Genomic DNA, 21,954 nt, shown 5'->3' with positions numbered 1-21,954 from the left:
GCTTAGGGCAAAAAGAATTAATCTTCTTCATTTTATCCCCGTCCTATGTAATCGATTAATAGTATACAGGAAGAAAACTATTGATATATTTACTCTAATTTTAGTGATATGGACATTAACTAAGAAAAATGTGGATGTTTACTCTAATTTTAGCACGGATATTAACCAGGAAAAATGTGGAAATAAAACATTGTGTCATGCGTCTTCGATCAGTAAGGAGAATTTCGGTAGTTCTGCGCAGTTGGCAATCGTAAGCATTCAGTATTTGAAGGACGCAACAAAGATAACGACTTCCGATTACCGCTAGCCTCTTCTAGATACAGTTTAAACAATGGAATGCGTGAGTGTGAGACAAATAAAACAATCCAGTTTTTTTGTTATTTTCAGAATATGGAAAATAAAAATGTGAGATTACAGTTGTTACTGGTTTATTTGCTGAATGTATTATTAAAACCTGATTCATTGCACGGATTTGGTTTCTAAATATACCATTTTAACAAACAGAATATGATCTTGTTGGTATGTAACGCAGAATGGTGTATTTGTGTGCTGAAAGACAAGATCTGCAACCCTGAGAAAGTAAAGCTAAAATGAAGATGGAAGTTTGCAATAAACATAAACAACAGACTGAGTTGAAAAACAAGAATGGGAAAACTGTATGTGGAGTCCTTAACGAGCAGAGAAAATCATAATTAAGGAGGAAACACCAGAGTTACTAGAGATAGCGGACGTTTCCAGCATTTCTGAAGATGGCGATGATTTCGATGACCAACTATTGGCATATTAAAATCACTACATTCACGTAGTAAAGACCCTAATGGGTTATGTTGTATTTGTGGTGAAGTAGGTACAGGTAAATAACTTGGCACAGGTGTGTTCGGTGCTCCATTTGGATCACGCTACATGTAATTGAGAAGACACCCCAAGACTTTTTTAATGGATGCTTATCCAAGAAATGAACATTATAGAAATTGTTGAAATGTGAAAATGAAAGCAGTTACAGTATTCTAATTACCTAACATAAACAGGAAGACGAAGTGGCGACTATTTTCACTCACGTATATTTAATACAGACTTTCCTTCTCAAACGCCCAATTCACCAATCATACCATTCGGTGTGATTGTGGAATCGCTCGTTTATAATATTTGCAGTTAAACGTCTTTGTATTCTTTATTTATATTTATTGATTTACTATCGTAAAAGCAGAGAAACTGGAGCAATCTCATATACGGTTGGTTTTAGGATACTTATTGTGAAAGTGTCAAAATAATAAATTTTGTTTGAGTGAACACTATTCTTTCAGTGTCCCTTACGTTTCTACACCACAATATCGATGTTAAAGCCCTCACTTAAAGATTGTCAACAATTTGTGTGATGCTATAGTGCTTGCTAAAAAAATAATATTCTGATTTTGGATAGTAACATTCGTCTTTATCGGCGGCAAAATAACAAAATGAACGCAAGCCTTAACCACTTAGACTGTCACATCCCCAGGACCTACACAAAGGTTCAGTGTAACTCAAAATTTGTATCCGGCTTTTCCAGCAAACAACCGGAGAGCCATAAATTTCATTTGGTTCATTTCAGTAATTTAAATGCATTGCGTCACTCGTCTTCGACCTGTTAACTTTCATTTGATACCTAGAAGAAGCGGCATTTGGAGCATTTATGTCTATTTACAAGCAATATGTTACACTTGTTTATGTTGAAAGTCAACTGCTGTTCCCTGCACCAAGCGTCAAGCTTCTGCACTTCACTACAATTTTGTAACGTTGCGACTTCTCCGTAAACAAATGTTTCGGCCGGGAAAAGCATCACGGTTCTACCGATGTAATTCACTTGGCCGTTTACAGATGTTGCGAAAAATAATGGTCCTGTAACATTCTCTTGGAGAACGTCAGAAATTACTTTCATATATGGTGATATCTCTTCGACAAGGATGACCTGCTGTGATCTGTTGGCTAGAAGGTCTTCAGTCGAATAACACAGAAGCTGTGCTGTTCCGTACGCTCGTACTTTACTCATTTGGAGATAGTGTGGAAGACTTGTCGAACATCTACCTTAATAGGTACCGTTGTGTAATAAATTGTAACGTGTAACATACTGGAGGAGTATTGTATTTATTGTTATCGTAGACTATGGATGAAAGTTGAGTCTAATTATATTTGGACGTAATCTAAAAGTTTATTTTTTTTATTTACCTTTGTGTTAACCAGAACAATTTTTCGTACTGAAGTTAGTGGCGGCGGGTAACCACACGTTTCCAATTACTGCGTGAACGACTGATTGCAGGGCTATCTTTGGTGGAACGCACTTGTTTCTTCTGCCGAATATTTTAACTCGTGGAAGTTCTCTCCATTAACAATGATACGTCCTATAGAAACACACCTTGTACTGCAGTTTTTGTTGATATGGGTATTACAATATGAAAAAGGTGTGGCTGTAGTAAGTGGAGAGGAGCTGTGAGATTTAATTATTATTTATTTATTTATTTGTTTATTATCATTACAGACTGACACACTGCCTTGGTAACTATGGTGGGTCGTTTGCTACTATAAACTACTAACAAGCTCCAAAGACAGACTGGTCGTCCTTTTCTACAGTTTCTCTCAGTGCTGTTATTTTTCTTATCGTTTACATAATTCCATTGTTAATTAAAAAACATGTGGTACATAAACTAGATTCTGGAAAACGAAAACAAGTTTTCTATATTCGCTGTACATTATTCTGTATGATGTATGACAGTACTATCTGTTGCTACAATTACTACCTCCTCTTGGCCGCACCATAACCGGGAGAGGGTGACCTCGCGCCTCGTCTCGCTGAAGGGCACTTTTTACCTATGTTGTGCGTTCGTGTTTCTGTAGTTGGGTATTATTATACTGCATGTGTAATCTAATGCACCATATTATAAAGCTCACACGTTTTTCAGTTTGCATCTCATACAGTTTACATATTACACGATTACATGTTAGAAAATAATGATCCCAAAGTCTAAAGAATTACTACTTTGTGCAAACAAGAAAATTCGTTGTCTTATTTCTTATTGCAAACTTATTTCTAAATTCCACGTATGTACAGGTTGTTCCAAAAAGAATAACCTCATTCTGAACGGTAATAATTACGAAACATGGGACATGCCGGCAGGGAAATTTGTGTTGTTTGAATGGGTGTGGCCTAAGGTTTCAAAAAATCGCCGTTAGATGTCTCATCAGTTAGAAGTAAGATAGTGTCCACTCAACAAAAATGGTTCAAATGGCTCCAAGCACCATGAGACTTAACATCTGAGGTCATCAGTCCCCTAGAACTTAGAACAATTTACAACTAACCAACCTAAAGACATCGCACACATCCATGTCCTAGGCAGTATTATAGCCTGTGACCGCAGCAGCTGCGCGGTTCCGGACTGAAGCGCCTAGAAACACTCGTCCACAGCGGGCGGCTCCGCTCAACAGAAAGTGTTTTTTATGCTGCAATTTGCAAACAGTTAGTGATTTCGGTCCAGCGTGCTTTTCGTCGGCGTTTTGGCACTGATTCGGCTGCACCCAAAAATGCTAGTCGTTGGTATTGCCAATTTGAGGAGAGGGGATGCTTGTGCAAAATTAAGAGTCCAGGTAGACCCCACACTTCCGATTACATGGTGGAAAGAATTCGGCCAGCGTTTGACTGGTATCTACGGAAGTCTACTCGCTGCGCAAGCAAATAACTGGCAGTGGTTCTTACGACTGTCTGGCGAGTGTTAAGATGTCGTTTGGGAAGCTCTTTGACTTGGTGATAAAAGGAAGCGATTTAACTTCAGCAATGCTCTGCTACAAGACATTGAAGAGAATACATTTTACTGCGATTAATTTTCAGTGATGAAGCATCATTTCGTGTTGGCTGTAAAGTAAACCGATGTTAATGGAGAGTCAAGAAGTCGCAAAACATCACTGAGCACGAAAGAGACTCACCTAAAGTGAACGTCTTTTGTGCCATTTCCCGAGAAAAAATGCACGGTCCCTACTTTTTCGGAGCAAAAATGAGTTAACTTAAAATGCCGCAGAATTATCTTTTTCCACGACTTGGAGGACTCCGATGACTTCATTTTCCCACAGGATGGACATCCATCACAGTGACGCAACAATGTACATCGGTTTGTCAGTGACACCCTGCTCCAACGCTGGATAGTGTGCAATGGACCACGAGACACTGCCCTGAATTCTTGGTTTCCAAGATCGCCAGACATGACCCCATGACAATTTTTTCTTGCGGAGATATTGGAAGGAAAATGTGTTCATTTCCCGTTTACCTCGTGACATAGATGAAGAACAGTCAGCATAACTTCTGTAAAAGCAGATACATTGTGTAAAGTTTATGATGAATTTAGCTATCGTCTAGATGATGTTCGTGCTGCTGGTGGTGGGCACAGAGCGCATTGTAATAGCATAGCTAAAGCTTGAATACTTTGTGAATATTTTTGGGTTCGGCCCATGTTCTCAGTATGTTTTTATCAATAAATGCGGTGTTTTGAAATCAGATCATTTTGTTTTGAAACTCACTGTATTACTTGGAGTATTGCTGCAGTTGTGTGATCTGCTACTTTACCCTACACATATCTGTATGTGGCGATACTGAACCAATTCATCTGTGTCTGTAGGCCTATGTTCATCTGTTTCCATTACCAGTATTTGAATTTCTAATCACCGTCGTTCTCATTACAGAAATTTATTTGCCCAGAGCATATAAAAACACGCAGTGACTATTAATTGCAGTGAAATAGAATCGCCGTGCAGGGCCAATCCATTTCGTCGATTGTTCACATTAATCAGAAGGACATTATAGAGACGATATTCCGTAGTACCGTCTCTCGTCGTACAATAAGAGGAAAGCTGTGCGAACAGTGCACAATAGTCACAAATAAAATACATTAGACGTGTACAAAATCCTTTCATGTTGTGTCCTTCTCCACATCTGATAGTTTCCTATCAGATATCAGCAAGGACACTAGACGAAAAGATTGTATATACGTCTCATGTATGTCATTTGTGAGTTTTGTGCTTTATTCGCACAGCAAAGTGTGTCCAACTAATGTGAACTGTCGCGGAAATGGATTGGTCCTGTAAAAATTTTGTCTGTGCAGATGATCCGAAAATGGCGATTTAATTTCGCTGAAACTAGTAATCATTGAGTATTGTTATGCGATCTTGGGAAACAAATTTCTTTAATAAGAAGAGCAACGTTGTTTAGATTCTGAAATCGGCTCCAACACAGCTGAAAATGTCATGTACTCATTATAATTTTATTTTTTGTTGTCCCACGTATCGTGTTGCGGCATAGGAAAGTGTCTGGTCATAATCTTATATATGGTCGTTGCTACTTTTAAGTCTTGTATAGCGCTGTTGATATTTCATTACTGCTGCGGTTAAGCGTGGTACATTTATCGGGGCCTCTTAAAGCTTGCCCTATGTCTTCGATTTCTGTCATCGGCCTAGCGCGCGCGCGCACATGTGTATGTGGTGTGTGTGTGTGTGTGTGTGTGTGTGTGTGTGAACCGTGAATTTAGTTTCAAAACTTTTTCTTAAGAATTTGCTTTATTTACCAGCCATTCATCAAGAACATTAACACATTTAATCACACTATGTGAGCGTGGAAGTAGTTGCCAGTGGGTAACTGATGAAAACAAATTAAATTTCTTTCAACAAATGGAGATTTTATTCTTAAAGAGCCCTTAAAAAAAAAGAACCAGATTTAAAATTATAATCAGAAAGCACCCTCTGAATATCAAGTTACAATTTATTCAGAGGCAGAAAGAACAAATTTTGACAGTACGAGCTTTCGGGCTGAGAACCTTGCCGTTCCCTTTTGACATGGCCGTAGTCACGACCGCTCACAACAACCTCTGAAAGACTACACTGGTGCTAATCTGCAACACACCAGATTACTTTAATCTAAAAATTTTAACAAGTCACACAAGCACATAAACTATGAACCCCGTAGGAGGGATGGAAATGGTACAAAACACTAACATTAAAAAAATTAACTTGCCACCGAAGGTGCAACTTGATTTAAAAAAAAAAACTCTTATGGTGGAAGGGTGGCAACTTTATGTACTAAAATGACCATTTAAATAAAAAAACCATTAAATGCAGTCTTACATAAAATATAGAAATATGCTCTACATTACACATATACCGCCTCTCAATATGATAGGCAAGATAAAAACAAATTTCAAGAATTCGGCCGTTACACTTCAAGCAATAAATTCGTTCACACCGAATCTGACAAACATGACAGAGGCAGCTATTAACGTACGGCAGACCGACCGACAGGCAGACAGACAGACAGACAGACACTAACTGCCTAACAAATGCGGACGAGAGACAGACGAGCAAGCTGGGGACGAGAGATTGACTAAGAAAACAAGTAGAATTTAACAAGTAAATGAAACAACATATCACGAATCACTTAACTTCTAATAAACTGCGATGTCTGGCGAAGACCTGGCGCAGCACCCCCAAAACGCTCTCCCGAACCGTCCTCTGCCAGCCGCTTCAACGGACGCAGGAAGTCACGCCGATCTCCCGCCTCACTGCGTCGCAGATCGCGCCGGCCAGACCGATGTCGTGGGTTGACTCCTGTTGCTCCCGTGTCGGCCGCGAAGCCCCTACCGCTCGCTATACGGCGCGGCCCACTGGACTGACGTGGCGACCTCACATGCGCCGACGCTCAAGACGGACAAGTCATCTTGTGTTCCAGTGCGCGACCGACCAACCGATCGATCCAACCGCCAATGACCATTGCCTGAACAAACTCGAGCAGACTGGCGGCCTAACACATACTAGCACTCCGGACGACAGACAGACACTGACTGCCCCACACTGACCCGGCTGACCAGCTGACCAGACTCGACGACTAGCGAGCTCACAGCGCCCCTTAAATGCAAGTGAACAGGCTACCTTTCCCCTTTCCCACCAGAGGGAGACACCAAAGCTGCGATTGCCACAGCGGCCCCACCGCCAGAAACGGAGGGATACTGCTTCACACAACGCGCTGCGGCGCTCTCTTCAAAACAGCAATTTTTTCCATGGCTCAGTGTGTGTGTCGCATTGTAGTGTTATGTGTTCGGTGGACCCATGTTCGCCGCATTCACATCAACACTTCGGCTAAGGCCAAAGCGGTGCAGGTGTGTAGGCTAAGGAGCATGGCCCGTCAGGAAGAACGTGATTTAGGAAACTGTGTGTCTGGCTGTACAGGAGGGTCTCTGGACGCGGCGCTGCGCGGCCGCTGGGAGGCGCGCCAGCCGGACAACGGCGGCCTGTCGGTGCGCCGCGAGGACTGCGTCACGCTGAGCAGCGGCGCGCTCTTCAACGACGTGCCGTGCGACCAGCCGCTGCCCTTCGTCTGCATGCTGCCGCTCTACCCCGTGCCTCCAGCCGGCTACCAGTGAGTAGTACGCCACACGAAATCATAGCGAGTGGAAGGACCGTGTTACGTTACTCAAACAAAGAACGACAGTAGCGCTTCTAGTGGTACGCCAGTGAACCTCGACTACTGGAAAACAAGGCGCGAAAAGCAGTATTCTTTCTTTGTATTCTGCGAATACTAGCTTAGCGCCCGCTGCTTCCCTCGCGTAGACTGTCTGGGCCGCAGAGATTTTTTTTTGTGTTCATTTAAGTGTGTAATTTTTATGTCGTTCGCCAATTTGCAACAATTTCTAAGCTTTTCATGCTAATTAAGGCCATATAAGCATGTTCTTTTCCGAGTGCACTTCTGGCAAAAAAAAAAAAAAAAAAAGCGATTATGGAGCTAGAGTCCAAAGTTTTTGTTAAGCGTGCCTTTTGAGATTTGTGGAGATATTTCCATAGCAACTTCCATCGCCTAACAAACATTTCTTTATAATCTAAACGAAAAGTGAAGTACCAATTTACATAACTTTAGCTTTAAGATTGTTTTAACGTAACGAAATATTTTTTCAAAAATTTTCATCCGCTATTGCTCTCCCTTAGGGGTTGAATTTCCAGAAACTCTGAAACATGTATTTTTTTAAATTTCTTACCGAGAAATCAAATATCAGCTGTCATAGACGTAGCCTTAAAAATCCTTTTGTTGTTCTTTAGTAGCTGTTTATTTTCACAAAACTTTCACTCAGTATTTGACCCCCTTTGTGGGTGAATTTTCAAAAATGCTAAACCAAGTTTTTTTTATCTTCTGACTGAGAAACCAGATACCACTTCTAGCTTCAAAATTCCCTTCATAGTGACATATTTTCAAAAAGCCTTTCACCCCCTTAGGAGTGGAATTGCGGATAATCCCTTCTTAAGCGATGCCTACAGTATAAGATCCACACCCTCTCCTAACTTCAACTTTCTGACCTTAGCGGCTTGGGCTGGGTAATCATGAGTTAGAGCATTTCACTCCCTTAGGGGTTGAATTTGCAAAAACGGCGAAACACGTATCTTTTCGTCTCAAACCGAGAAGCCAAACATCAATTTTCAAAGATTTAGTTTTTATAGCGCTTTCGCTATGAAATACTTTCATAAAATGTTTCAACCCTATTTAACTGCCGTAAGAGTTGAATTTCTGGAAACAGTAACATAAGTAACTTTTACTTCTAACGGAGAAACCAAATACAAATTTTCATAGATTAAGCTTCGAAAATGTTTGCACAATAAAATATTTTCATGAAAACTGTCATCTCCCAGTCCCCCCCCCCCCCCCCGCCAGGGGGATACCACTAATTACTTCGTGACAATTTTCTCAATCTGTGTTGGCTATTTGTCAATAAATCATTTTCTTCGAGGTGATTCATTGTGTTCGAGCTCAATATTTGTTCCAAAATACTACTGCAAATCAAGATTAGTGAAATGGGTCTGTAGTTCAGCGCATTACTTCTATTTCCTTTCTTATGTATTGAAGTGACTTGTGCAACTTTCCAGTCCTTTCGACGAGGCAGCGGTTGTATATAACTGCTAACATACTGTGGGAAACAAGAGTGGTATACAGTCTGGATCGGGGGTCTTACCTTCATTAAGTGATATCAGCTGCTTTACTACACCGAAGATATCTACTTCCGCGTTACTTATGATCTAGATTTGAATTCTAAAATATTTACTTCTTATCCTTTGGCGAATGTCGGAACACTGTGTTTAGTAACTCTGCTTTAGTGTCACCGTCATCCGTAACATCACCATTGCTATCGCTTAGTGTGGGTACTGATTGTGTTTTTCCGCTGGTGTACTTTACATTCGATAAATCTAAATCAAAAACTAAGATTCACTTCTCGTAGCTGGGGTTCCATGGTCATGCAAAATTTTGTGAACGACATCGTGGTCACCCTTCCGCTGTAAGATTATTTATTTTAGAAACACAGTAAAGTAATTTCGACCTAGTGGCCATATCAGGTGGAAATAATCAAGCTTTAGCATGCGTAAAAACATAAAAAGCGTATGACAAGACATAGCACAGAAGCTCCTTATGGATACTGCACTATTTGAATTCCATTGTGAATACATTGCACGTGTTCTACTAAACTTATGCTTGCATCTGTAACATTGGTTGGGGAAAATGATTCCATATTTGTTTTTGTGTAATATAAAATAAAAACTTGTAGCAGTTCACACATCTGCGTCTTGAATCAAGGAACTCTAATGAGTCTCTGTGGATTTGGAGTCATAGGCAATGAGATTCCATCTCACGGACTTTTATAATCTCTCGGAATTAAACCATTTTCATTGTAGATACTTTCGGTTTATTAACCATATTAAAAATCTCTAGTGACTTCACAGCGATTGAATATGGAGGTAGTGCAAAGCCCTTCACAAACACGAAAGGTTCTATGGAGCAGACAAATGTGCTCTCTAAAAGAAACAAAGTGAAATACATTCAGTTTTTAGAGCCATCAGTGGAACATATGCTGTCCAAGGAAGACGCTTATAGCCCCATGCGATCCATACAGTCATGGAAATCACGGTCCTGCAAACACTTGTGTATGGGACACCAGTGGCTGTCATGTAGTTAGTCTCTTGAGAAGATATCGACTACACGTCAAGAGGTGATACCTTGAAGACCTATGAACTATAGCCCAGCTGTACATCATTTCATTGGTCTTAAGATTAGCACATATCAAATATTTCGGTTATTTATGAGAAAATTTTAATGTCGGATGTTGATTCGGATATTCTCTTTCCACAATCTATAAGCGCATCTAATAAAAGTAAAAGGAAACATAGATGCCTCATAATGTATGGAGACAGTGAAATTATCCAGTCTTAACTAAAAATTGACACTTAAAAATTAAAGTGGGACATTTGCTCACTAATGTACGACTCGGTGATATCATACTTACAGGTTAGGCATACGAAAATTTTAAAACAAGAGGCTCTCAACGTTTGAGTGTTTCGAAAAGCAACGTATTGTATTCAACATTTCCTGATCGCTTAGTAACACAACCACTACACAAAAAATAGAAAGTGACCTAAAAACGCCTAAATCGAGCCACAGTCTATGACGATATACTGATATACAGAGGGCTACAGCAGAAGGGAAGAATCTGTTGTAAGCTAATAAGCACAGTACAATATATTGAACGAATCATACAGATAGATTGAAAGGAGGGAGGATGGACACACACACACTCTCTCTCTCTCTCTCTCTCTCTCTCTCTCTCTCTCTGTGTGTGTGTGTGTGTGTGTGTGTGTGTGTGTGGCGCACACACACACATACACACACACACACACACACACACACACACACACACACAGAGAGAGAGAGAGAGACAGAGAGACAGAGACAGACAGACAGACACAAAGACACTAAAGAGTAATAAAGCAGTAGTTCAAATAACGTGACACAGCGAGGAAAATCCAGTCGAACATCGGCTGTACCTATGCGTGTTCTGTCTTCTCCTTCTGACCTTATTGCGTATCTCCACGGCGTCAGTATGTCAGTTATTTGGGTATGGCAATGTTAGTGGTAGAGGATGGCCGGATACCCTTGCTGTCGCCACCCCTTCTACCTCAAGATGGATTTTGTGTATCCCAACTGTCTGCGTCTAGTGTTATCCCATTCAAAAGTATGAGAACGTGTTCTAAGTGTTTGCGAACGGTGTAATTGAGGTAGAATGTGGCTACCAGCGCAATATTCACCTAGCTGGATGTGGCAAGCGCCTAAAAACCACGTATACACTGGTTGGCACACTAGCTGTCGGCGTTAATTCAGTGGGTGTATTGGATGCGGGACTGCCTCGTATTTCCAAATCCCCGTAGCGGCGTGCTAACGCGCACGGCTATCCGGACAGATTCCTATTTGTGCTGTATAATCATAAGTGTTGCGCTCTGAAGCCAATGCTTAACGAAACTATAGTGCTATTAATAACATTAACAAGTGGAAAGGTTTTATGCCTCCTTCTTCACGACAAAAAAAAAAACCACGTAAATGATGACAAAACAACAAAAATTTTTACGTCGGTAAAAAATAAAGGTTTTCGTACAATAAATTACAGTGGAAAATAGTTTTCCGTAATTTTCCGACTTTCTTCGTAAAAATATTATATTGTTTCAGACGACAAACTGCCAAAAAATTGAAGTGGTGTTCTACAATACCTGATTGGCAAGTAAATAAGGTAAACATTGCAACAGATGTAATGAAATACCTAGATCTAGTAATAAAAGATATATTGTCGGATTTTCAATAAAATAAGGGCTCACCAATGAAGACACAAGTTTTGCTAAGAAAGCTAAGAAAAATAAGTGTTTTGCAAAAACAAATGGAAAATAATTTTTTCTGAAATCGTGGTTACTTTTAGAGTATAAGGAACCAAACAACGATTATTTGACTGGATGCACAATTTTATCCCCGTTATTTGCTATCGTACCACCTGCCAACTTAGCTGATGAACTCTTTCTATGCAACACGTATTTGTTCTGTCTTCTTCATATTAGATGGCGCTTCAATTCACAGATGGCAAAGAACCCCTTGAAGATCATATGTACGGGGTGTATGGTATCTCGAAAAGAGGTTACAAGATGAATATCAACAAAATTACATCACGGTTAATGGAATATAGTCGAATTAAACTAGAAAGTACTGAGGAATTTAGATTAGGAAATGAGGGATTAAGACTAGTAGATGAGTTTTGCCACTTGGGCAGTAAAATAACTGATGTTAGCCGAAGTAAGGGTGTATAAAATGCAGACTGGCAGTGGCAAAAAAAGACGATTCTGGAAAACATAAATTCTTTAATACCACACTTAAATTTATGTATCAGAGCATTCTTTTCTGAAGCTATTTGACTGGAGTAAACTCTTTACGGAAGTGAAATGTGGACGGTAAACAATCCAGACAAGAACACAAGATTTTGAAAGGTGGTGTTACAAAAAATGCTGAAGATTAGAATGGTAGATTGTTTAATGAACGAGGAGCTATTGAAGTGAAATGGAGAGAAAATAAATTTGTGATACAATATGATTAAAAAGAGGGATCCATTGTTTAGACACATCTATAGGCATCAATGAATTTTACATTGGTAATGGAATAACGCACGGAGGCTGCAAAAAAGTGTAGAGGAGACCAAGGCTTGAATATAGAAGTTCTAATGAATGCAAGTTGTAGTAGTTCTGCAAAACCGAAGGAACTTGCACGGAACATACAAATGTAGAGAGTTGTATCAAACCAGTCTTCGGACGGAAGGTAACAACAACAACTGTAAGCACGACAACAACAGTTCTTAGTGATTTAAACCGTTTCTCTGATTAAAGTTTCATTGTATTGTCTTACCGATCTCTTACCTGCATTTATAGGCTATATTTGCAGGTGAAAAACCTTCTAATCTTGCTAGTTTGGAGAATTTAGACCACATGGTACACTGTGAGCATCTAACTACATCAGCCAGCTGTAGACACGAACATTTTCTTTGTAGTGTCTGGTGGTCTTGCTGAAATTGTAGCTCCCATCGCACTTAAGGTGGGGGTGAGAGTTGCATTCAGATTTGCGGTAAGACAACCTTGGTTCACTGCCACGCCACTTGGAACATTGCACCCTTAATCATCCCGTTTTATTATTGAGTGATTTAAAGTATTCCATATTCGAGAGATTTCCTTTCAAAAGTGATGCTGGGTTCATATCATTGTGTTTCTGATTACGACAAATCGATACCAAACACGATTATCTTCAACGAAATTGTTTTTCTCATGAGGCATTTTCCCACAAATCAGGTAAAGTTAACAGGGACAAAATGGTGTCCAGAAAGTCCACAAGTTGCCTTAGATCACGTTACGGATTCCCCTAACATGAATGTGTGGTGCGGTTTAATGCGCACAACAGAATCGTTGGTCTTTTCTTTTTGGCGAAAAGTCAGTAACGGCTAACACTTACCTGGATGTGTTAGAATAATTTGCGGAGCCTCAATTGAGGGACTTGCAGTCTGATGTGATTTTCCAACCACCGCATTGCGGATTGCATGGTTAGAAATTTTCTTAAAGAAACATTTCCGTGCAGATGGATTGGGCGTGATGGTCCCACCGACTGGCTTGCAATATCGGTAGACATAACGCTTTTAGATCTATTTTTGCGGGGCTACTTTAAGGACAAGGTTTATTTTACACAAGTACCTCATCTGGATACATAAAAAGGATATTGACAGATGCTGTTTCTGATTTGATGCTACACACTGAGCGTCGTGAAACATACGGCGTGAAGTCGAATATCGATCAGACATTCTTCAAACAACAAACAGTGCGCATGTTGAATTTTATTGACATCATAACGAAAACATGACGATTCATTCTTTCATTTGTCACAAACTACAAATTTTTAAGTTCTGCAGTTTTTGTAAAATAAATATTGATAATTGTAGTAAGTCTTCAGACATACACCGTATATTGCTCATATTCTACGTTAACTTTATTTGCATCCGTTTCCCGTGCTTTCTCGAATTTAATGGAGAACTGCATGTTAGCAGCGTTTGACAGAATTCTTATTAAACCTGATCACATGCCCTCACGGAATGAGTATGTAATTCTGCTTTGAATCGTCTTGCTTCTTGCCGCTGATTGCCAAGTATTTGATAGTGGTTTGCAGAGTACAGATGTAGATGTAGATGAGTAGGCTTTGTAATCTTAGTGACTAGAAGATTCTTTCTTGCAAATGCTAAAAACGCAACGGAAATTAGACAAATGAGTTCACATGTTATTAACAACTATTACGAACAATAAATTTAGCAGAAATTAATGTACCTTAATCATCTTCCATAGGGAAAATTTCAGAGGTCACCTTTAAATGTGAGAAAATATGAAAAATTCATGGGAACAAAATTGACGCAGAGTACAATCAATGCACTTGAATCGAGCAGTTATCACACTGCCAGAATGAGATTTTCACTCTGCAGCGGAGTGTGCGCTGATATGAAACTTCCTGGCAAATTAAAACTGTGTGCCCGACCGAGACTCGAACTCGGGACCTTTGCCTTTCGCGGGCAAGTGCTCTACCATCTGAGCTACCGAAGCACGACTCACGCCCGGTACTCACAGCTTCGGTAGCTCAGATGGTAGAGCACGTGCCCGCGAAAGGCAAAGGTCCCGAGTTCGAGTCTCGGTCGGGCACACAGTTTTAATCTGCCAGGAAGTTTCATATCAGCGCACACTCCGCTGCAGAGTGAAAATCTCATTCTGGAAACATCCCCCAGGCTGTGGCTAAGCCATGTCTCCGCAGTATCCTTTCTTTCAGGAGTACTAGTTCTGCAAGGTTAGCAGGAGAGCTTCTGTAAAGATTGGAAGGTAGGAGACGAGATACTGGCAGAAGTAAAGCTGTGAGTACCGGGCGTGAGTCGTGCTTCGGTAGCTCAGATGGTAGAACACTTGCCCGCGAAAGGCAAAGCTCCCGAGTTCGAGTCTCGGTCGGGCACACAGTTTTAATCTGCCAGGAAGTTTCAGTTCTCACACTGATTTACAAGCAGTACCAAACGGACATGAGTCCACAGAATGCCATGCGATGAAACCTAACGTATTCTACTAAGTATGTAATAGAGAGCACGTTTGTCTCCTCCTTGGTATCTTTCGTGTTTGCGAAGAAGTTTTTACTACCTCCATATTCAACCAATTTGAGAAAATCTTTAAAATTCCGCAGAATAATTTTGTCTGAGTTACCTTTAGGAATAGCCAACGACCTTGCCACAGTAGTAACACAGGTTCCCGTCAGATCAGCGACGTTAAGCGCTGTCGGGCTTGGCTATCGCTTGGATGGGTCACCGTTCGGGTCTGCCGCGTGCTGTTGGCAAGCGGGGTGCACTTAGTCCTTGTGAGACTAATTGAGGAGCTACTTGACTAAACGTAGCGGCTCCGGTCACGAAAACTGAAAACAGCCGGGAGAGCAGAATGATGACCACATGACCCTCCGATCCGCGTGCAGTGACGCCTAAGGACTGAGGATGACACGGCGGCCGGTCGGTACCGTTGGGACTACAAGGCCTGTTCGAACTCTCATTGGGAGTAATGGAATTCCGAGAGATTATGGCAGTTTGCGAGTTGGAATCTCGATGTCCAAGCCCTCAAATCCACAAAGCCTGATTGGACTTCATTGAGTGAAGACGAAGATGTTTGAATTGTTTTTAGCTTGTAATAATACAAAATTTACATGGAACATAGTTGAAACGTGTCACTCTCAAATGCATAGCTCGTAAGACACACACATGTGTGAAATATGCAGACACACGTACTCTGAGTAGGGCCTAATCAATATTTTTGAATAAAAAATCAACAAGCATTTTTGTTATCCTGTTGGACCGCCGTCGGCGAGTGCTTCCAGACGTGAAAGCGAGCCCAGCTGCACGAAAAGCGAGTGATAAGGAACTAATTCCGTTCACACAACAGCCGGCCGGGGTGGCCGAGCGGCTCTAGGCGCTACAGTCTGGAACCGCGCACCGCTACGGTCGCAGGTTCGAATCCTGCCTCGGGCGTGTATGTGTGTGATGTCCTTAGGTTAGTTAGGTTTAAGTAGTTCTATGTTCTAGGGGACTGATGACCTTAGAAATTACGTCCCATAGTGCTCAGAGCCATTTGAACCATTTCGTTCACACAACATGAAGTTTCCTCTTTATTACTACGAAGTTTGCATGTACGGGACTGTACACTGAGGGCAGAAAAGTCATGGGATGTCTCTTCATATCATGCCACACCTCCACACCTCCTTTTTCCAGACGTAGTGGAGCATCTCAACGTGGCATCGACTCAACAAGTAGTTGGAAGTCCCCTGCAGAAATACTGAGTGGTGCTCCCTGTATAACCATTAATAATAATTGTTGGAGAGTTGCCTGTTAGGATTTTATGCACAAACTGACCTGTTGATAAATGTGCGATGGGATTCAAGTCGGACTATCTGGGTGGCCAGATATTTCTCTCGAAATGTCCAGAATGTTCTCAAAACCAGTGACGAACGATTATGGCCTGGTGACGTGACGCACTGTCATCCATCAAAATTCCATCGTTGTGTGGGCACTTTCAGTTCATGAACTGCTGCAAATGGTCTCCAAGTGGGCAAACATAGACATTTTCAGTCGGCGATCGGTTCAGTTTGACCAGAGCACCCAGTCCATTCCATGCAAACACAGCCCACACCTTTATGGAGCCACCAGCAGCTTGCACAATTCCTTGTTGACAACTTGAGTCCATGGCTTAGTGGGGTCTGCGCCATAGTCGAACCCTACCATCAGCTCTTACCAACTGAAATCAGGACTCATCTGGTGAGTCCACTGTTTTCCAGCTGCCTAGATTAGATTAGATTAGATTTACTTTCATTCCAATTGATCCGTAGTGAGGAGGTCCTCCAGGATGTGGAACATGTCAGAAAAACAACAATACATGACAAATATTTAAACTAAAACAAATAAGCTAATGTACCATTCCACAGGTCCCAAGTGGAATGATCGTCATTTTTTAATGAACACTAAGAGTCATTTTACAAATACTATTGCACTGAATTTAAAATAAAAAAGTTTTATATTTATTTATAAGGTAAGAAACATGTAATACAACTACTGTAATACTTATTTACAATGAACACATTACTGCACTGAAATGGTGCAGAAGTTAGATTATACCTACACACACACACACACACACACACACACACACACACACACACACACAAATTTTCAGTGAACACATTACTGCACTGAAATTGTGCAGAAGTTATGTTGTACTTATATACAAATCAGTTGGTTTTCCTCAGAAATTCATCAATGGAGTAGAAGGAGTTGGCCACCAATAAATCCTTTAGGCTTCTCTTAAACTGAATTTCATTGGTTGTTAAGCTTTTTATGGCTGCTGGCAAGTTATTGAAAATGTGTGTTCCTGAATAATGCACACCTTTTTGTACAAGACTAAGTGACTTTAAATCCTTGTGAAGATTATTCTTATTTCTAGTATTGATTCCATGAATTGAGCTGTTGGTTTGAAAAAGTGATATATTTTTAATGACAAATTTCATTAAGGAATAAATATATTGGGAAGCTGTAGTTAGGATCCCTAGTTCCCTAAACAGGCTTCTGCAGGATGTTCTTGAGTTCACACCACATATAATTCTTACTGCACGTTTTTGTGCCCGGAAAACTTTAGCTTGGCTTGATGAATTACCCCAGAAAATAATCCCATATGACATTATGGAATGAAAGTAAGCATAGTATGCCAGCTTTTTCATTTTTATATCCCCTATGTCTGACAAAATTCGCATTGCAAACAGAGATTTGTTAAGACGCTTCAGCAGTTCTGTGGTGTGCTCCTCCCAGTTGAATTTATTATCAAGCTGTAATCCCAAGAATTTAACACCGTCCACTTCTTCTATCTTCTTGTCATCATATGTTAGACATATACTCTTGGGACACCCCTTACAAGTTCTGAACTGCATGTAGTGTGTTTTTTCAAAGTTTAGTGACAAAGAATTGGCTAGGAACCAGTGATTAATGTCTACAAATATTTTATTGGCTGATCTTTCTAAGACTACACTTGATTTGCTATTTATTGCAATGTTTGTATCATCAGCAAACAAAACAAACTTGGCATCTGGTAATGTTACTGATGAAAGGTCATTGATATACACAAGAAAAAGTAAGGGCCCCAAAATGGAACCTTGTGGGACCCCACATGTAATTAGTTCCCAGTTGGATGATGCCTGATAGCTTGATACATGTCTCTTTCCTAATAACACCCTTTGTTTCCTGCCAGAGATATAAGATTTGAACCATTTTGCAGCATTTCCTGTTACACTATAATATTCTAGTTTACTTAGAAGGATATTGTGATTTACACAGTCAAATGCCTTTGACAGATCACAAAATATACCAGTTGCCTGCAATTTTTTGTCTAATGAATTAAGTACATTTTCACTGTAAGTGTAGATAGCCTTCTCAATATCAGAACCTTTTAGAAATCCAAACTGTGACTTTGACAGTATGTTATTTGAGATAAGATGGTTATAAAGACGACTGTACATTACTTTTTCGAAAATTTTTGAGAATGCTGGCAACAGTGAAATTGGACGGAAATTTGATGCTATTTCTTTATCTCCCTTCTTAAACAGTGGCTTAACTTCAGCATAGGTACCAACCGATATGATTACGATCCCAGGAGACTCGCTGCAGGCTATGTGCTATTAGAAAAAGATGCTTGCTTGAGTCGTCTGCTGCCATACACTGCTAACGCCAGACTTCGCCACACTATATTGACGGATACGTTAGTCGTAAGTTCCACATTGATTTCTGAGGTTATTGTCTTTAAGCCGACTGCTGTGACCGAGCGGTTCTAGGCGCTTCAGTCCGGAGCCGCGCTGCCGCTACGGTCGCAGGTTCAAATCCTGCCTCGGGCATGGATGTGTGTGTTGTCCTTAGGTTAGTTAGGTTTAAGTTCTAAGTCTAGGGGACTGATGACTTCAGATGTTAAGTCCCATAGTGCTTAGAGCCATTTCAACCATTCCTGCTTGTCTTTAGCATTGACAAATCTTCAAAACAGCCGCTGTTCTCGTTCGTTAAGTGAAGGCCGTCGGCCAGCGCGTTCTCTGTGGTGAGAGGTAATGCCTGAAATCTGGTATTCTTGACAAACTCTTCATACTGTTGATCTCGAAATATTGAATTCGCTAACGATTTCCAAAATGGAGTGTCCCATGCGTCTAGCTCCCACTATCATTCTCTTTCAAAGTCCGTTAATTCCCGTCGTGCGGCCATAATCTCATCGGAAACTTTTTCACACATATCACCTGAATACAAATGAAAGCTCTGCCAGTGCACAGCCCTTTTATACTTTGTGCACGCGATACTACCATCATCTGTACATTTACATATCACTATCCCATGTCTTATGTCACCACAGTGCACAAAAGAACAAATGTCAGAAACAGGCCCATTTCGTCCTAAGCAAGAAGTAGTGCTGATGTTCCGAAAAAGCGGAGCGCCAAGTGGAGTTTCTAAACATATATATGTTCATCTCTTGCAGGTACATACCAGGCCTGGGCTTCTACAAGCGATACACGAAACCAGAGAAATACGAGGAGGCGAAGCGTATCTGCGAAGGGGGCGGCGGGCACCTCGCAGTACCGGACACGTTTGAGGAGGCCGAGGAGCTGCTCAAGCTGGCGGCTGGTGACGGCCGCTCCTCCTACGTCGGCATCAGTGATATCGAGAGAGAAGGAAGCTTCGTCACCGTCACGGGTGCGAGTCGCCAAATATTGAACATCCCATACTTTACTTCTTGTCGTGTCAACAAAATCGAAATCGTTTTTACTGGAAGACAGAGATGTAGGGACTGAGGTATAGAGAAGTGCAGTACACACGTAAAGGAAATTGCATATAAGTCGCTAATGGAACGACTTCAAGAGTGTTATTGCTTGTTTGTAGTCCTTAGCAATTAGACATGACAACAGATATCAAATGAATCGAGACACATTTCTATGGTCGTGATAGTTAGCTACCAGGGAAATGTAATTCCATCAGAATTAGTTAGGTGTTCCATACATCATTTGCACTATTCTTGTATCGAGATTATGTGGAACGAGTCGTTTATAGGATATGTACCCACTATTAGTATTAACACTAAACAAAATATCTTTTATCTGATGGAATTATATTTCTATCGAGACATATGAGTCTCAACTTTACCTATGATAAGGACAGAAGCTGAAGTAATGAATTAAAATTTGTGTTATAGCTGGAACTTGAGCCCAGGTCACCTATTTACTAGCTGTATGTGCTAACCACTACACCATTGTACCATTAGGGCAAATACAGCTGCACGGAGAGCCTGATGGTTTAAGAAGAAGAAGATAGACTAAAGACATGAACTGAAGTTTGTATTGGTACAGATACAGGACGGAACTAGACTATGGCAGTCTCTGCAGCTGTGATTGCCCGAATGTTATAGTGGTGTAGTGTTTAGCACATGTGTCTAGTAAGCAGTAGACCCGGGTTCAAGTCTTGTCTGTTGCACAAACTGTGATTCATTGCTTCAGCTTCTATCCTTGTCGAAGACATAATTTTTTAGTTCATACTCATAAAACTACACTTAAAAACTAGGTGCTTTTTTATACAGGCTACCAGTTTTGAAATAGGAATTTGTCCATGGAATACAAAGAGTTGTTCAGGAGAAATGATTTTAGGTCGGATTTAAAACTTGAATTGCTACCTGTCAAGCATTTCATGTTATTGTCCAAATGATCAAAAATTTTTGTTGCTCCATATTGAACTCCATTCTGATCCACTGACAGCTTTAATAATGCGTACTGAAGGTCATTGCTCCTAGTGTTGTAGGTATGGACATCACTGTTCTTCTCAAATTATGATGGACCATTTGTGGAGAACTTCATTAGAGAGGGTGCAGTTACAACGCCAAACTCCTTGAAGACATATTTATATGACGACTGTGGGTGAACACCACATATTACACTTACTACTCGCTTTTGTGCAGTCAGTACTTCTTCATAAGTGATGAATGGCCCCAGAAAATTGTTCATAAGACATTATTGAATAGAACTATGCAAAATATGTCAGAGGTTGATTCATTTGTTTCCAAGAGTAGCAATAATGCAAGGAGCTAAAGAAGCTGGACTTTATTGTTTGAGAAGCTCAGTACATACTTCTTCCAGTTCAAGTTTTCATCAGTATTTACACCCAAAAAGTTTGGGGCATTCTATCTTATTTACAGATTCCTCTTCATGTGATACATCGATTGTTGGTATGCCATTTTGTTGTACAGAACTAAGTATAGCGTGTTTTCTCAGAACTTAAGGAGAGTCCATTTGCAGGGAATCAATACATAATTATTTTCTTTTTTTTAGAAACATCATTAGCAATTTCTTTTGTTGGTTTGTCTCTAATGAGATTTATTTTAACACTAGCATAGTCTGCAAATAATTATATTCCCCCAAGGTAATTTAATTGGGTGGTCATTCACATGTATAAGGTAAAGGAGCGGACCCAGAATTGAACCTTGTGGAACTCTCCTTATGATTTCTCTTCAGTCTTTAACATTTTCTTCCCTTCCAACATGCTGTGAATTATTCAGCACTACTTTTTGCGTTCTGTTTCTTAAGCATGATCCAAAGAAGTCGTGCATAAAGCCATAAGTTCCATAAAACTTGAGTTTTTCTAAACGTGTTATGTGATCTACCCCATCATACAACAGTATAGTCTTATGAAAATGTAATACAACTGCTCAGGGGACTTAAATGTGAATCTTTCGACGATGTACTTGGTACTAAATCTTCTCACGTAAATTTAGAGAACTCTTTATTCAATGAAGATTGTGTAAACAGTCTGCTGGCACCATCGTATATTCCCATAGAGATCATGAGACAAGACAGATTAGGCTGCACGCACGAGGTAATTTTTCACTCATTCAGTATACAAGTGGAAAAGGTCAAGAATCGCCACTTCACGGTGGCTTGCTTATTATAGACGTAGATATAAATTTTGTTTCAATTTTTCTCGTTCCTCTGCT

General features: G+C 40.5%; 1 protein-coding gene across 1 annotated transcript in view; it reads left to right on the top strand.

The window, feature by feature from the left end:
• LOC124776682 overlaps nt 1–21,954 on the top strand; it is an 86,359-nt gene that overhangs the window by 58,355 nt on the left and 6,050 nt on the right. Inside the window, exons 6-7 of the mRNA XM_047251785.1 lie at nt 7,234–7,423; nt 19,456–19,670. Of these exons, the coding sequence (XP_047107741.1) occupies nt 7,234–7,423; nt 19,456–19,670 (405 nt within the window). The remainder of the gene's footprint in view (nt 1–7,233; nt 7,424–19,455; nt 19,671–21,954) is intronic.

This window comes from Schistocerca piceifrons, chromosome 2, assembly GCF_021461385.2.
Source record: "Schistocerca piceifrons isolate TAMUIC-IGC-003096 chromosome 2, iqSchPice1.1, whole genome shotgun sequence".
Classification (NCBI taxonomy): Eukaryota; Metazoa; Arthropoda; class Insecta; order Orthoptera; family Acrididae; genus Schistocerca; species Schistocerca piceifrons.
Note: the sequence above shows the minus strand (reverse complement) of the source record. Positions and strands in the feature narration are given on the sequence as shown.